The 17,995-nt window shown below is 32.5% G+C and overlaps 2 protein-coding genes across 5 annotated transcripts in view; one reads left to right on the forward strand and one right to left on the reverse strand.

The window, feature by feature from the left end:
- Nucleotides 1-819: 819 nt before the first annotated feature.
- LOC106679509 (uncharacterized) overlaps nucleotides 820-17,995 on the reverse strand; it is an 18,105-nt gene continuing 929 nt past the window's right edge. The window contains exons 2-4 of one of the 4 annotated variants that reach the window (XR_010844616.1): nucleotides 4,395-4,648; nucleotides 2,190-2,456; nucleotides 820-993 (exon numbers count right to left, since the gene is read on the reverse strand). Coding sequence is in view for 3 of the 4 variants with exons in the window: in XM_067051706.1 (XP_066907807.1) it covers nucleotides 880-993; nucleotides 4,395-4,648 (368 nt within the window). In the remaining variant the exon portion in view is untranslated. Of the gene's footprint in view, nucleotides 1,011-2,189; nucleotides 2,457-4,035; nucleotides 4,253-4,394; nucleotides 4,649-17,995 lie in introns of those variants that run through there. The other 3 variants (XM_067051749.1, XM_067051706.1, XM_067051785.1) reach the window with 3 other exon arrangements.
- Prosalpha5 (proteasome alpha5 subunit) lies at nucleotides 8,254-9,214 on the forward strand. The gene has a single exon (XM_014418713.2). It carries the CDS (start codon nucleotides 8,378-8,380, stop codon nucleotides 9,125-9,127), a length of 750 nt encoding a protein of 249 aa, XP_014274199.1. The 5' UTR covers nucleotides 8,254-8,377; the 3' UTR covers nucleotides 9,128-9,214.

Genomic DNA, 17,995 nt, shown 5'->3' on the forward strand with positions numbered 1-17,995 from the left:
TCAACTATAAATAGTCTGACAGAGCTTGAATTACACATTTTAAAACAATCTCAAAAGTGCCTTTAATTTTGTTTGTTAGAAATAATTAACCATTTTACATTTTTACTAGTAGTGAAAAATAAATATAAACTATGAAAGGATTTGATTCTTAACTAATAAGGAAATAAGAGGAAAAATATTTTTTGCAGGTTGAAAATACATTTCAGAAAGTAAGAGTAGTAATATGGACAGATGTATTATGTATCGTTGTAAAGCCAAATATTTTAGAAATAATAATATATGTCTAAATAAGAGTGATGTTCTAGCATGAGCTTGTGTGGGTCCATGGGCATGGTATCTGTCCTATTCGCTGGTATGATACATTTGTTGTCACCATGGTTATTAAATAATTTTGTTTTGTTCTTTATTTTAGTTAAACTATATATGAGGCTTTACATCAACAGGATAACTCCATAAAATGATTCTTAGTATTTTTATTAATTTTCTATAACAATTTAATATTGAATAAATGGTTAAGATAAGAATGTAAAGGTTAGTCAATCTCTCAACAGAACGGCTTATTTAGAAAATTAGTATGGGAAAGTATTGCCACACTGAATAGTATCAAAATATCTCTTCTAAAATGAGCAAGGATTAATTTTAACTCAAAGTAAGGGAGAGGGGGTAAGTTAAAGTTGTGTGATGGATGCACTGCACCATTTTTTTTATATTACAATGTCTGTGTAACTTTAGTATCATTATATTGTTATCTCTGTTATTAAATAAGTCATTTTGGTGATTACTTAAAAAAAAATTGTCGATTAAAAAAAGACAAAGGAATCATGCCAACAAATCTATATTATATTTGCAATTCTGCTTGAAATTCATCCGATAATGCATTTATGTACGCGTGGAGAACAAATCTTCCCGGTGTTTTGCTACTGTTTGCAAATAATCCAGTACAAGGCATTTGCATTTGAGGGGGCTGAGCATATTGGCTTGATAACAATCTAACTGAAAAAACATTACATCTGTAAGAAATGTGTTAATTAGCTACTTGAAATAATAAAAAATCTTTTAGCTTATTTTAAAATGATAAATCAATATTTTGAATTTAAAAGTGTATTCAAAGATAGTATTGTTTGGCGAATGTAGGTTTTCCACTTAAATGACCTCGTTTTCCATCTATGTATTTGTTGTATTTTTGAGGAAATAACTTAGTAAAAGCTAATGATGTATTTTATTAGTATACTAGAACCTGGCATCTGGCCTATTCCAAGGATATAGTAGCCATGAAAAAAAATAAAACAGCATTGGTAGAAGCTCTTGAAGAATTTGAAATGAAGACAAAAGAGCAAGAGCTGCACATTATTGAACAGAATACTGTTTATTGTTAAGGTCAAGAAAACTATGTGGAACACAAAAAATTTTCAAAATAGAAATATATGAAAGTGGTCAAAACCGTTAAGGATTTGGGTAAGCTAGAAACCAAAAGCAATGAAATGGTTAAGGAACTAAAAGCAATTTGAATCCTGGGAATAAATGCTGCTTGGTCCTACATAAAATACTAAAGTATATTTTGTCTCACCAAATCAAAACCCGATTTGGTTTCAACTGTAAAAGAGAGCCAAGATAAGATGGCTAAGTTATGTGGCACACGCCTGCTCAAGGACCAACCATCTCAAAGCTGGTAATGGAAGACCACCGTTGAGATGGACATCCTGAAGAGAATGGGAATGAGAAGATGGTGGATGATTGCCTCAGATTGGAGATAGTTAATGAAGGTGATAAGAGGTGATGCAGATTCTTGCAGGATTGTAATGTCAGGAATAAATAAATACTAGGACATTCATCTTTTAAAAACTAATTGAGAAGCTATTATTTATTGGTGTAGCAAAAAGATTAGTTAATATAAATGTGAGTGAATGAGTGTTTTAAAACAAGACGAGTTAAGCCATATTTTTATTTTACAATATAACAAATTTATCTCAGATCTCTAAAACTCTCAAGAGACATTATTCTATTTATTTCCTCGGTATATTGAAGCGCTGTATATTGAACCAATATCTGGATCTAATATTGTAAAACATCTCTACAGGGGACAAGTACAAGGACATCATGGGGAAAAAATTTTTGTTTGTTATACAGATGTTTTTCTTTAAGGAAGGAGTTTATTTTATTTAAAGGCAATAAAAAAAAAAATGTCTAACCCTTTTCCTGGCAAAAGTAAAAATAATTCAATTTTTTTACAAATTTTCTTCAAATAGAGCCTTCAATGATAATGAAATGACATTCCAAACTTGTATTGAGTAATGTTTATAACTTTTCTGGTCTTTTGTAGTAAAAGGGAATCTCAGTTGCCCTTGCCAGGTTACCAGTATATTCTGTTAGGGAACCTCAGCTCCCATTGCCAGGATACCAGTATATTCAATCACACAAGGAATCTAGTTTCTTTTCTCGATAAAAAATCACTTTTCCTGCTAGTGTAAAGCAATTTAGTGTATTTATTTAACAAAAAATACTTACAAGTAGGTACATTAGTACAGAGTGAAAATGCTTCTTTGAGCGATGATAATATAAGTACTTACCAACCAATTATGCTAGTGGATTTCGCATTCAATTACTACCTACTCATTGAATCATTTATCATAATATTTACCTACTATTTTCTTAAAGAGAAATTTTCCTTAAGGAGGAATGAAAAGATCTCGTTTTCATTCCGAAACCAGGGTGCCCATCATTGGACGAGATGTGTCAGATGAAGACATTAAATTGGACAAGAATGATTAGGATGAGGAACAGTTGGAGGAAGGTGTACAAAAGATCTCGTTTTCATTCCGAAACCAGGGTGCCCATCATTGGACGAGATGTGTCAGATGAAGACATTAAATTGGACAAGAGTGATTAGGATGAGGAACAGTTGGAGGAAGGTGTACAACTTTTTGAGGATGTAGGTCCTCTCGAAGTTGAAGAGTCCTCAGCTCTCTGTATGATTTTAAACTATACTTTAAAACATATGTTTTTTTGTCTTGTTTTTTGAGGAACTGTTCCTTTGGTATTGTTTTGAGTTAAGCATGTATAACTTTTCAGCTGTCTATTATTAATGTTTAAAGAACAATATTTCAATTTATGGAACCAAGTTTTTTGAATACCAGAGACGAAGAAAACATTTTTTAAAATCTCTCAAAATAAATACATGGATTAAAGTAATCAAGTTATGATAATAGACTTATTTTATCAATGATAATCATAATTATTATCAATGATAATAAAATGATATATACAATTTTTTTAAAATGTGAATAAGAGAACCAGTTGTATTTAATTTTCTTAACCTGGGGCTCTATGTAAAAAAAAATTTAGATTTTCTGTCCTTATTCAAATATAGATTTGTGAGATTGTACTAATTACACTAGTAAGCTGCTGGATTTACATAGACTACCGACATCATCTGTGGCACATTCCCCAATACATTAGAATCCAGATCAACAAATTATTAAAATCCGTTAATTTGTCTACACTAAGAAGTATTCATTCTTATTTAAGTAGTATCCTCAGAATTAGAGCATTCTTGAAGGATATATAATTATAATTGCATACACTCAAGTGTAATATAAATAGACATGTCAATTTTATTATTATTATTATTTTTCATGAAAGATGATACATTTTTTAACTCATAACAGAATAAAAAAAAAAAATGAAGAAAACTATAGTTTAAAATTGTTCATTATTATGCAATATGAATGATTATTTGTATTTACATATTTTCAAACGGTTTTATTTTTTATTTTTATAACTGTAGATTTGTATTTTTTTTTTTTTCATTTTGTAAATAATTTACTGTGCCAAGTTGTGGCCAACTCTGTATGGGGGCTATCCCCAAAGACAAATAAATAATTTTAACAACCTATGTATGACATATCTTCTTATGAATGTATTTTAGGAGACATTTTTTAAACCATTGTAAGAATTAAAAAAATATTTATTGATAAACCAATCTTTTTTTTATGATTTAAGTATTATTTTTCATTGACTTCTAGCATCTTTTATTTATTTTTTAAAAATAAAACATCTTATTTTTGCTTTTTTGCCCCAGCTGTAACACTGATACCTCAATAATATGGATAGTTTCATTTTTCCTATTTAACCTTAAACACTTTTTGGGGGCCTTTCCATTTTGGCCACAGAACTTTTAATTTCTGGTTTAGTAAGCCAATGGACTTCTGAGGTTTGGGAGCCACTGATGAAGACAGATATTTAATATAGATCACTGAAATATTATTACTAAATCAGAACTAGATGATGGGAGAAAGAAATCAATTCTAAGAAATTTTTAAACTGCAGAATAACGAAATATTCTTGTTCGTGAAGAAAATTGTTTGATTTAAATTATCAATTTATAAGTTACTTACCAAAGGCTTATTTTTGGTGTCCAATTCACTTTCACTAGTTTTCCAATTTTTTTCCATAACCTCAATTGATTTTTCATCAATGCCTACCTTTTCAGCATGTAGCTTATCTATACAGAGCTCTTTGTTCCTCCACTGTTGTTCCTGTTCTTCGAAAACTTTTGAAATTGTCCCTTTTTTTACACTGTAATCCTTACCTTCAGTTTTATTCACGAGCTTTTGGAGAGCTTCATCACTTATTATGAAAGCTGCTCTTGCTAAAGGTAGGTAAGAAAAAAAAATTATGAATATTCAATATATATTTCAGGAATTATTTTTTTTATTAATGTTAAAAAAAAAGAGTAAATATTATATAAAACTGGTCCCAAGAAACTTCATGAATATTGTGTTTCTATCAATTAAATTATAACACTGTTCAGGATGAATTTTGAATTTAGATTCTAGGTGTCAAATTTTAATTGTATAATGTATTAAAAGGAAACTTTGTATAGCCAAAGGTAAATGTTTACCTAGGTCCTCCAAAAAGTTGGCAAACCCAGAGGTACTCGAAAAACAAAAATAAATTGCTTATTTTACATATCTATTTTATATATACATTTTACATTTTATTTAATTTTTTAAAAGCTTTTTTTGTATTAATACAAGCCTCATCTTTTCATTTTAAGAAGAACAATGATGAACCTGAACAAAGCTGCTTTTTTAACAACTCATTTCCCAATGGCATTAAGACTGTGCAAAAAGAAGTGCATTTACCAGAGAATGGTCACTGCGTACAGAGATAGAAAACCAGTTAAACATACATTCCTGTTGCCTTCATGCTGTTCATGTAGTGGTATCTGTTGAGGAGATAAGGGATGGTGAGAAAACCTTAACATATGACCACAACTCCTCCTTACAAACACTAATAAACCGTAAAATTCATTGAAACATCTAAAAAATTGTTGTCTGGGCTATGCAGAATCTTTTGTACTAATAAAAATCTTCTATGTAAATAAAGTAATGTCATGGAAATGTTGTGAAGGATTAAATATAAACTTTAATAATTTATCTAATCATAGGTTTATGTATGTGTTTAAAAAAAAAATTATTATAACTAATTTTTTTTGTTTTGGCAAACATTTTTGTTAAATCGATTTATTTAACAAAAAGGGAAAGAATAATTTAAAGTTACTGAAAAGAGATTCAAAAAGTGTAATTGAATATAAGATGATATGATATACATGATGGGACAGTGGGTTTAGACAACTTGTTAGATGAAGGATGCCTGGAAATTTAATGTCAGTAAGGGTTATAGCCATTAAATATTAATGAAATCGGGAAATAGAGGTGTCCCTGAGTTTGTGAAGAAATTTAATTAATTACCATCAAACTCTCTTCATCTAAAGGGTTTTTAATTTATCAAAACAAAACTAATTCACGATTTAGCAGTTTAAACAGAATCAAATTCGTCTATTATATGAAATTTCAATTTCAACAAGTTTTTATGGTGAATATGTATTCTTAAAACATGTTAAAAGATTAACGCTCTTAATCCATGTAAATGGTTAATTTTTCATAACAAAAATAATTTATTTTAATTATTTTTTATTCATCTATAAGTTACATATTGTTGTTATATATTCATATAAATATTATACACACACACACTGTTATTCAATATTATACAGTTCATCATGTTGATCCAAACTGTTTTTCAGTATTTTGGACATTACTTACATATCTTACCTTCATCTTCTATTGTTATCAATCTAAAACTACCTATTGTTTATTATTCTATTGTTATTAATCTACTATTTTCTATTTAATTCATTGCTATGTTTATTTACAACTTTATTTATTATGTTCTTTTATTTTTTATGTTTCTCTGAAGGATGGTTGTTTTCACTTTTTGTTTTTAGCCCTATGAAGACCTGAAATTCAGGTCGAAACGTTGGGACGAATGAATAGTTTTTGTTTATTTGCTAACTGCACACCCTCCTGACCATCTTCTCCATCTATTATTTTCTACATTTCTTGTATTGTGCTGTTGTCTTTAGGCAGTTAGTAGAATTAGTATTTTAAAATTGTTATTTCATATAATTTTTGTTTTGTTTTATGGATCGGAGTTGAAACAATGTATTAATTTTCAGTCCTATTCATTCATGTGTGTTTTAATTTAGTTAGTTTTTGTTATGCTTGACTAATTTTTCATTCCTTTTTGTCCTTATTAACTTAATAAGCTGGGGATAAAATATGAACTAGTAAAATAACAATTAAGTGCTGTTATTTAAAATATATTATTGTTTGACTTTAACTATGATAAAATAAAATTATTTCTTTCATTGCTATATAAGTTCAGTTAGAAACTTCAAATAGTTACAAATTTAATTATGATTTAGTGGTGAGTTATAAATTAGTTTTTTTAATAAAAAATTAACCATTTACTTAGATTAAGAAAGTTAAGCTTTTAAGTTTTATGAAGACATATGCACCATTGAAATTTCCCAAAATAGACAAATTTGATTCTGATTTAATTGTGTATTAGTTTTGTTTTGATAAATTAAAAACCATTTAGATTAACTGAGTTTGTAGGAAATTATAAAGAATTAGGGGAGTTAGGCTTTTAACCTGTTCAATAAAGATGTGCATTATAAGAACATGTTATAAATTAAGAAATAAATAAGGAGAAACAATTTTGGTTGTGAAAATATGATTTAAGCGTGAATAAGAGAATTAGCAAAAAACTTGATAGTAAAATAGTTAATTAAATTATATTTTTATTTGAATTAGATTATGACAATATAATTCCTTAATTTTAAGGATTTTTGGGGTCGAGTTAGATTATTTTTGGGACTGGGTCTACTATAATTTTAAGTTCTTGCCAACTTTGTTTTTTATGTTCATGGCGGATTTGTTTATGGAGAATGAATCCACCCATTTTTGCGGTCCAGGGCTAAAACAACTTTAAGTTTTTGGGAAAATATTTGGCACAATGTATTTCTGCCTATCATCATAATATTTAATTAAGGTTGTATGTTGAGACAGTTCATTCTCAAGGCGTATACATATGACAGTTAAAGGTGACTGTTAATCCACTGACATTACTTGTACTATTAACGATAATGTCAGGGCTAGAGCGACATTACTGTCACGACAGTAAATCAGTCGTGACAGTGAATTCCGACATGACTGTAACTGTCAAATAATTACACCATTGGTAATGGCTAACACTTTTGACGCAATAACGGAAAGCGTAGGACTATTCACTGTCAAGGCGTATTCATGTGATACTTAACGTGACAGTTGCTTAACTGACTACTTGCACTATTAACGATCACGTCAGACCTAGAGCGACACTACTTCACGACAGTGGACCGGTCTTGACAGTGAATGCCATCATGACTGTAATTATCAAATAGTTACACCATGGTGGCTAACTCTCTTGGCGCAATAACGGAAACAATATTGTTAATATTGAAATTACGGTTTATTTATTCAGTATACAATTTTGACATCTCTCGTACTTCGTTTTATGGGAAAATTCTTAGGGGGTGTCTCTAGAATTGATTAATTTTAATTTCTATTTTTTTAATGGTATTAAGTATTTTTCGGAGATAATTAGTATCACAGCTTAAGCCAAGAAATAACTATTTTGGTTACCATGCGATGTAAAAATGAATTACAGATTTGAGTAAGCAAATAAAAATTTTAAAAAATATATTCAAATTCGTAATGTTTAATTTTATGTATTGAATTAATTTAGGAATAGTAGGATATTTACAAGATAAATGTTTTCCTATATCTAATGACTTCATACTCCTACATTTCCAAAACAATAATATTCTATAACTTTGATAATTGGGTAACACTGCTGATACTAAAACGTTAAAACAGCGGTATAACCTCACCCCTGTAAATAACTTTGTCATTCGCATTACTAGTCATTGTCGGTTTTGTGACCCAAGTGGTATTTGTGTTGTGCCTTATTGAAAGTATAACTTCTAGACATGTTTCTCACACGTTCAGAGTATGACAGGGGAGTGAATACTTTCTCGCCCGAGGGGAGATTGTTTCAGGTGGAGTATGCCATAGAAGCTATTAAGTTAGGTTCCACTGCAATAGGTGTCTGCACCCCAGAAGGAGTTGTTATGGGGGCTGAAAAGAGAATTAAGTCCCCATTAATGGAACCAGAAGCTGTTGAGAAGATTCTTCAAGTGGATGATCATATTGGTTGTGCAGTAAGTGGTTTGATGGCTGATTCCAGAACCTTAGTTGAGCATGCTAGAGTTCAGTGCCTTAATCATTGGTTTGTTTATGATGAGAAGATGCCAATTGAGTCAGCTGCTCAAGCAGTCTCAAATTTAGCCATCAGATTCGGCGATGCAGATGAGGATGCTGGCCCAGCAATGAGTAGGCCCTTTGGGGTTGCTGTTATGTTCGGAGGATATGATTATAGAGGACCTCAGCTCTATCACATGGATCCATCTGGCACATTTATTTATTTTGATGCTAAAGCTATAGGCTCTGGAAGCGAAGGAGCACAACAGAGACTTCAAGAATTATATCATAAAGGAATGAGCCTCAAAGAGGCTATGCAGATGATTTTAACTATTTTAAAAGAAGTAATGGAAGAAAAATTGACTGATAACAATGTAGAAATAGCAGTCGTAACTGCAGAAGAGAAACAGTTTCGTATGTACACCAAGGAAGAAGTTTCTAAAGTAATAGGAGAAACACAATTGGCACAAACTTCGTAATCAGTTATCTTGTAATTTTTTGTTTACACTTTTATTACAATAAGTAAAAATATAACTTTGTAAGAAAATAAAGTTTATAATATGGAAGTCTTTGTTATTTGATGGCATCAACTCATTTTATTTGATTATACGTATATATATTCTGTATTCAGTTGATTTCGTGGATTGCTTACAATTTAGTGATAAGTACTGTTCTTATCTTAATTAGTTTTTATGTGGTTAAGGTACACATTCATAAACTATTAGTTGTATGTTTTAAGTGAAAATATGCTGAGTTTATATATTAAAAAAAAAAAGTAAGCATTAATTTAAAAAAAAAAAATGAAATTTATCTCTTTAGCTCTCTAAGAGAATTGTCATGATTTTTTTTTAGTGCTATTAATTTTTACAGCTATATTTTAAACTTTAACTGTATTTACAATTTAGGTGATTGTTATTTGGCTTTTCTATTTCTTTAGTAATATTCCTATGGTTATTAATGGAGTATTAATAAAATTAAGTTACGGTACTTTTATAATGCCACAAAAAAAGAGAATTGAAAAATGACTAAGAAGGTTAAGGAAACATCAATTGAAAATAAATGTGCATTATGTTTATTAGTTTTTGTTTTATTAGAAGTCATCTCTGTAAATAGTACGATGTTATTTATTTTATACCAATGTCTCCCCTCACTTCATCAGTGCTAAAACCAAGATGGAAAATTAGAAAATTGTAAACGGTAGGAATATAAAATGGTATGAAATATAATGCAAAAATTATAGTAGGAAAGACTATAAGATGAAAACAAAAATACATTTTTTCTTTCTCCTTTTTTTTACCTCCATTTTTTCCTCTTGATATATTCACTTGTTCATTCTTTTAGTTTCTAGTAGATTTGTTTTTACTTTTCATGTGTCTATTATTTTATTACATGTTACTTCACCTTGGCATTTTATGCATAATATCTATTACTATAATAGTTATTTTTATTTAATTCTGTTCCTTTTTTTCTATTTTCTTTTTGTTTACATTGCTCATTTCAATTTAATTTTCACAATATTTTTACTTCATCTTATATTTCTAGCAATGTTTACATTATATTTCAAGTTGTCTTATACTCCTACCATATGAACAATATTCTACATTTTTGTATCTTGTTTTTAGCCTTGCAAAATGGGGCAAAACATTGGTACATAATAATTAACTTTATGCTATTAGAGCTACTTTTTCTCTGCCACCCAAACCATCTTTCACTAATTCATACAATCAATTAATATTCTAATAAAAATTATGAGTTCTTTTTCATTTTTAAAACTATCCGGTCATGTCAAAAATAAAAAATAGGTATTTTTTAAGTTGGGCTTCTATCAAAACAATTTATATTATAATTGATTTATCAGTATAATTTGACTTCCACCTTAATATCAATTATATATTTCTTCAACTTTTGAAAGTTAAATGAAGACCCTGTTCTTTGTTACAAGTTATAAATTAACAAAATAGTTGATCTATATGGTTCATTTATCATGACAATAGAGATTCATCAAACAATTTTTGAAATAATTTGTTGTATTCGTAAAACAGTATAATGTTATGAAAATGGATGTTAATCTTTACTTACAAATGGGTGTAAAGCAATAAGCTTAATAACTTGAAAATTAAATTATATTTTATTACTTTATCCTAAAGTTTTATTGCATTCCCTCCAGATTTTTTTATTTATTAACTTCCCTTAAAGGATGCATTTAGTTTAATAAAACGTTTTGTTTATCAAAAATATTTTTTTAAAGATTTAAAGCATGTTATTGTTCACCTAGAAGGGAGGGAATTTTTAAATTAGCATTAAAAAAATAATTTAAATAAAGTTAAATTAAATAAATATTCAGGAAAACATTGTTTAGGTGGAATCACTATCAATCTTTCACATAACTGTACTAAAGATCCTATAAAAATTCTTTCCAATTTGATTGTCGAGTTGATTATTAAGATGATTTAAGGATGCAACTTGGAATTTATTTTTAATATAATTTTGTATATTTGAATAAAAACTCTATTTGAGCTTTTCAAATTCAGGCAATAGGTGATGTTGCAATGACATGGCCATTTATAATTGCAGATAAGATAAATTATTGTAATTTTGTTCCTAGAGAAAATGACTTCTATTTTCATGTACAGTGATGGTCTATTGTCCCTTGTGAACATTTGAGTGTAGACAACTGTGATCTAATTAAAGAATCAACAAGAACTTCAAAAATTCATAATTCCTGTAGTAGAAATCAGCGTTGGTCTATCTTACCAATCACGCAGTACATCAAACTAATCAAGTATCATTGTTTTTGGAGTTGACTAATCTCAAAATTTGATTAATTCGTTCACTTTTACTAATATTTTTTTTAAAATTATCTCGGAAAATTGCATCTTTTGATGTTTGCTGTTTCATTTTTTTTTACATGTTTTGAAAAAGATAAAACCTAGTAGACCAATTCTCTACACAACCGAGCTCAGCTAACTTGCATGGGCATAGGGAGGATTTTGCCAAGGGAGGAGCAGAGGCCTGCACTCATAGGGGGAGCAGCCCATGTTTCCATAATGAAAACATCTATCAAATAAGTTCACTATCTTCTTGATCTCAAAAATCTAGATGGGGGGACTGCAGCCCCTCTCCCCTCTGCTTACGCCCATGCTAACTTATCATCCTGTTAATTATATCCATATATACCAACAGACCAAGTATCCACTGCTGAACAACAATCCTTCCTCTTTCCCCCAAAATGGCAACCAGTTTTCCTTATATTCTTCAATGAGTGACTGCAATCCCTGGTGTAAGTAATTTCTGTAGAGTGCCTTGGGAATGACCAAAGATTACAGTATTTTCATCTCTGTCTCTGTGGCTTCCATTGGAAGGTAAAATTAATACATCACTGTATCAATTTATCAGTGTGTCGCAAATGGTGACAAAGTTGAATTTTTTAAAAGATTGTATACGTTTCTTGAAGTTTATTTAGTGTTCTCAGTAGTTTTTTTTATTATAAAAACGTTTTAAATACAGTTTAACGAAAAACTTGCTAATCTTTGAGTACTGGAGGCAATGCGTTGTTGTTGACTTATCTCAAAGTGAGTAGTAACTCTACGTTAAGGATTAATTCATTATGTGATAAATCACATATAGTTTATGTGGGTACTCATTTGCTGTTAGGATCTGAAACTTTCAATGTCACATATATCTCCTGGGGCTTCCCAAAAAAAGTGTTTAAGTTAGAACGGACATTTGAAAAATATTGAGTTTTACTTAAAAGCCTCCAAGGTGTTTCCTTACAAGCGAGGTAGCACAAGTTAGCTACTTGCCCCAACAATGATATATCTACAAATGCTTATTAAACAAAGAAAATTACAAAGGTCAGTATCCATACGAATATGAGTTCCTGAGGGGGCATGGTGAACGTCGGACTTATGTCGGCTATTACTTTCGATTCAAATTAATACTATCACAAAAAGAAAATTAAGATAGTTGAACTAAGGTCAGAAAAGAAGGTAATAAATGATTTAAAAAATCTAATTTTGTAGTAGGGGGGTTCAATGTTTTTGTAATTAGTTTACAGATGGTTCAAGAATGTGATTAGAGAGTCGGATATTTTCTGCATAACATGAAGTGTAAGGAACAATAATAGAAAATTAACTCATACCGTGTAAATTATAGATTAGGTTAATTTCTGAAAATGGCTTAATTGCGTCCAAGAACGCTTTTGTTGTAGTGGAGATTAGAGGAGGCTACAACTCTGGCTCACCCCCAAAAGGACCACGAGGAACTTGTAGACCTGTACTGTTGTATTGAAGTGGTCATACTATTCAAACCCCCACACTTTAATCACTAACCGCTTCCAATTTATGGCCGAGACTCGGTAATTTTCGTGGCTTACGCTGTGATATCCCTTTGATTAACAAAGAAAATAAGTAAATCAACAATATGTTTTTGAACTATCTAAATTAATACGAGGAAAATGTGGTTGGGGGTGCGGTCAAAATAAAACACAAATAAGTTGAAGTAACTTACTTTCTTGTACACTCCCGTCGAAATTATTATAATTGTTTGGCAAAGACAGTATTTTTTCACCAGCAAATGCACATTTTATGGTAAAAAATAATTCAAATTTTTACACTGACTGTACAGCAGGAACAAAAATAGATATTGAAATATTCTAGGTCAAAACAACGGAAGTTTGTTTTATTCTTGAAAAAAAAAACTAAAATTAACGCTAAATTTTTATTCAATGCACTATATCTTGAAAACTAACGAGTTTACGATAAAAAGTAAATCGTTTTTTTTTAAAGTGGAGTAAATTTGCTAATATTTGAGCCCTAATAAAACTCATTACGTAAAATATTTTCAGAGTTACAGTTTTCAAAAATCAATATTTTTTTCAAATATCAAGGAGAAGAATTTGGGAATATATTTCTGCAAATATCATGAAAACTACTATCGTTAGGAAAATAATCTTCATAAACTCTATACTTTATGGTGTATTGGTCGTACTTCACATATTTCATCTACTTTAGGAGTTATTGGCAATAAACCTAAAAATAAACAGCGGCCATTTAGAAAAATCTTCGATATTAGGTCTACGCTCCTTCAGGATGGTAAACTTACTAATGTATATTCGAAACATTTTTACACAAGAATCAATTGATAAAAATTAATTTACATCTTCTTCTAATTTTAAGCTATATTTACTGGACTAATAAACATTTCGCCACAACCACCTTTTATAGGATAGCAATGTATTATTTTCTTAATCCAAGAATTCTTTCGAGATGTTTTGATTTTTATTACCTTTTTTTCTTTCTTTTTTTGTTGACATACGACGTATCACAGTTTAAGCAACCATTTGCTATTCATATAAGAAACTAGATAATCAGTGAAAAACGTACTGAGCATCAGTGCTGCCGATTTTCCGGTATTTTTCACCTTAGCGGGAAACTGTCGGGTTTTTCGAGTAAAATGGATTTACATTATATGTAGATGTGCTAGTGCAGTGTTGCTTTAGTCCTTAAACTATTTTTTTTAGTTACCATTAGAGACTTTTTTTATTACTAACCTTTTATTACTTTTTCCTAAGATATTGAATTTTTTATATAGAAATAGAATTTCTTTTTGGGGCACAGGTCAGATTTATATTTTGGGCTTGAGGCTGATTAGTTTTGGACTCGGTTAAGGTTGCACGTTGTGACAATGTCAAGGCCTATAAATATGACAGTTAATGCGAATGTCACGCTACTTCTACAATTAACGATCACAAATCAGTATTGTAGAACACATCAAATCAGTATTATAGAACTGGGTATGGAGTTCTACAATACCATGACGAAAGTAAAACTATCGTGACACTAAATGCCGTTACGGTTGTAACTATCAAATAGCTAAACCATGGTAATGGGTAACACTTTTGCCACAATAATTGAAACTGTTTTCACTGTTAAGGCGTAAATATATTGTGGTGGTCAGATTATTAACATCTTCAGCGGCAATAGTTGACGTTAGCAAAGAGAGTGTTTGAAATGACAATTTGCCATTGTCGAAATTATTATCAACATTTTTATTTCTCTTGTATATTTCTTTCAAATCTGTTTTTATTTATAATTCATTTAATGTTTATCATTATTTTACATTTGTTTTAGTGGCAAACCCATTTGAAACCTCTCGCCATATGATCAATTACTAACAATTAATTAATAATGAAGAACTTGTGTGTTTTTTTTTGTTATCTAACAAATCTAAATGTTTATGTTTATAATAATTGTGAACGTGTTGTTTTAATTTCAAGTATGAACATTGTTGTTTAGATAATAAAGACCTAAGGATTCATCTTTATTATTATGTAATAGGAACAAGCAGTAAAGTGGTGCCCCAATCGGTGAATTGTACACAGCCTTGCTACGCCAGTTCCCTAACGTTACACAACCAACATCCTTCGTCAAAGAGCCAAACCACGACGTCGTCCACTATATAGAGACTCACGGAGCTCCAGTCACATCCGAAGCACCTCGCCTGCCGCCGGAGAGGTAGAACGCCGCCAAGGGAGAATTCGAGCAAATGATTGAAGAGGGAATTTGCAGGCCGTCCAATAGCTCTTGGGCCAGTCCACTACACATTGTGGAGAAGAAGGATGGAGGTATACGGCCCTGCGGAGATTTTCGACAGTTGAACGCCAGGACGGTCCCAGATAGATACGCTGTTCCTCACTTGGCGGGCTTCAACGGTAATATGCACGGTAAGAAGATCTTCACTACATTGGATCTCAACCGAGCATATTACCAAATTCCGGTAGCTGAAGAAGATATTCCAAAGACTGCGGTGATTATACCCTTCGGTCTTTTCGAATTTCTTTGAATGTATTTTGGACTAAGGAACGCTTCGCAGACCTTTCAACGGTTCCTGGATCGGGTGCTTCGAGGTCTCGACTTCCCTTGGTGATTCCTGGATGACATCATCATCGCCCCCAAAGACGAAGAAGAGCACACAACACATGTAGAGGAAGTCTTGCGGCGACTTGAGGACCACGGTCTCACCTTAACCTGGAAAAGTGTGTCTTCGCTCGCCAGGAAGTCGCATTTGTAGGACACATGGTCGACGCCACTGGCCTTAGCACTCTTCCGGCCAAGGTTGAAGCTATTGCATCATATCCCAGACCGGCTACGATAAGGGATCTGCGACGTTTTCTATGTATGTTTAATTTTTACCGTCGTTGCATACCCAGAGCGGCAGATTTGCAAGCTCCACACAACAAGTTCCTCGCTGGGGTGAAGAAGAATGATAAGAGACCAATCACCTAAGAAGAATCCATCCAAGCATTCGAACGCTGCAAAACTGCCATACAGAATGCTGTAGTGCTAGGACATCCTAGAGAGAACGCTCATCTAGCCTTAGTATGCGACGCCTCCGGTACCGCCATGGGAGCAGTTTTACAGCAGAAAGATGGTAACGTTTGGCGACCTCTCGGATTTTTCTCTCAGGCGTTCACCCCAGCGCAGAGGATATATGCCACATACGATAGGGAGCTCTTGGCAATCCACCGTGTCATCAAGCATTTCAGGCATTACCTGGACGGGCGTCATTTTGAGATATGGACGGACCACAAACCGTTGGAATATGCTTTTCATCAAAAGCCGGAGACAGCGACACCCATGCGGATTCATCTGGTTAATTTCATTAGCTAGTTTAAGACCGACGTCCGCCACGTACTCGGGTAATAGAACACCGTCGCCGATCCACTTTCGAGGGTCGAGGACATCGAATTCATTGATGAATATGTACATATAGCGGCAGAACAACAGAAGGATCCAACTATTATAGAGCTACAGAAAAACGACCTCCTTCAGCTTCAATGGATCAAACCTCTCGGTACTGTAACGTCAGTCCTCTGTGAGACCTCCACCTCTGAGGCGCGGCCATACATTCCTAAGTCCATGCGAGAAGAAATCTTCCTCCGCCTGCATGGGCTCAGCCACCCTGGTATTCGAGCCTCTAGACGGCTAGTAACACAGCGATTTTTCTGTTCTGGCATGAACGCCGATGTCTCGAGATGGGCTCGGTGTTGTATTGCATGTCAGAAATCGAAAGTGATACGTCACATAGTAATAACTAAGGTATCTACACTCCCAGCTCCAGGTTTGAACACATTCACGTTGACCTCATCGGACCATTGCCAAACTTCGACGGAATGCGGTACTGTCTGACTATCATCGACCGATTTACTCGTTGGCCTGAGTTGTGCCCTCTGGAGGAGATAACAACTACAAAGGTAGCAACAGCGATTGTGGGTACATGGATCTCTCGCTATGGTACGCCAGCAAGGATGACCACTGACCAAGGGCGCCAGTTCGAATCAGATATTTTCATAAATCTTACTCGTATATTAGGTATACAGCGTCACAGGAATACAGCATACCGTCCTCAGTCCAACGGATGCGTGGAGCGGTGGTACAGAACCCTCAAGGCATCCCTCATGTCTATACTGAACGCATCGGGATGGACAAGTACATTACCAACAGTACTATTAGTCCTTCGATCGGCAGTGAGAGAGGACGTGGGACCCAGCTCGGAAGCTGCGGAAATGGTATTTGGGCAGCCTTTACGCCTCTCAGAAGAGTTCTACGAGGCATCAGGACGTCGGGAGGACTCCGAATCGACGCTGAAGACTCTACGGGAGGCCATGAAGAATCTCCGTCCGGGGCCATACCGCAGCAGTACGTCCAAGACTTTTGTGTATCGAGACTTAAAGGACTGCAACCACGTATTTCTAAGGGACGACTCTGTTAGGGTACCGCTCTCTCCACCGTACTGAACCATTTTTTTTATCGTGAAAATTGGCAGCACTGGTTGTTAGTCAATTGCCCTTGTTAAAAGAAGTAAATAATAAACCAGAAGGTTATGATATAAATGTGTAATATGTAAATATATCTTACATATCCTATGTATATATTTTTGGTTTAATGATGTTTCAAAATTGCTTTAAAAATGGCCAGAGCTCAATGTTCTAGATAATAAACAGTTTCCAAAGTTTATAGAATTAATGCACAATAAATGTATTACTCACAACAAGCGGATTTACATTTATACGATTTTACGTTAATTAGAGATAGTGTATAAAATATAATAATGAGGTGTAGATAGTTGACCTAACTATCATGAATTAATGCTTGAAGAAGTTTGTCGGGGGGTGCGGTCAGGAAAGAACAACATAAATAAACAAAACCATATTTATTTATTTTATGCCGACGTTTCGACCTGAGTTTCAGGTCTTCATCAGGACTATAGAACAAAAAAGATAACAACAACATTTAGAGTAACATACAATTGAAAAGGAATAGTATACAAACAAATTTAGAATTATA

This window comes from Halyomorpha halys, unplaced genomic scaffold, assembly GCF_000696795.3.
Source record: "Halyomorpha halys isolate HHAL.00 unplaced genomic scaffold, Hhal_1.1 Scaffold207.1, whole genome shotgun sequence".
Taxonomy (NCBI): domain Eukaryota; kingdom Metazoa; phylum Arthropoda; class Insecta; order Hemiptera; family Pentatomidae; genus Halyomorpha; species Halyomorpha halys.

Excerpts from the sequence above, each read along its gene's own strand:
- Prosalpha5 (XM_014418713.2), top strand. The coding sequence starts at position 8,378 with ATGTTTCTCACACGTTCAGAGTATGACAGGGGAGTGAATACTTTCTCG.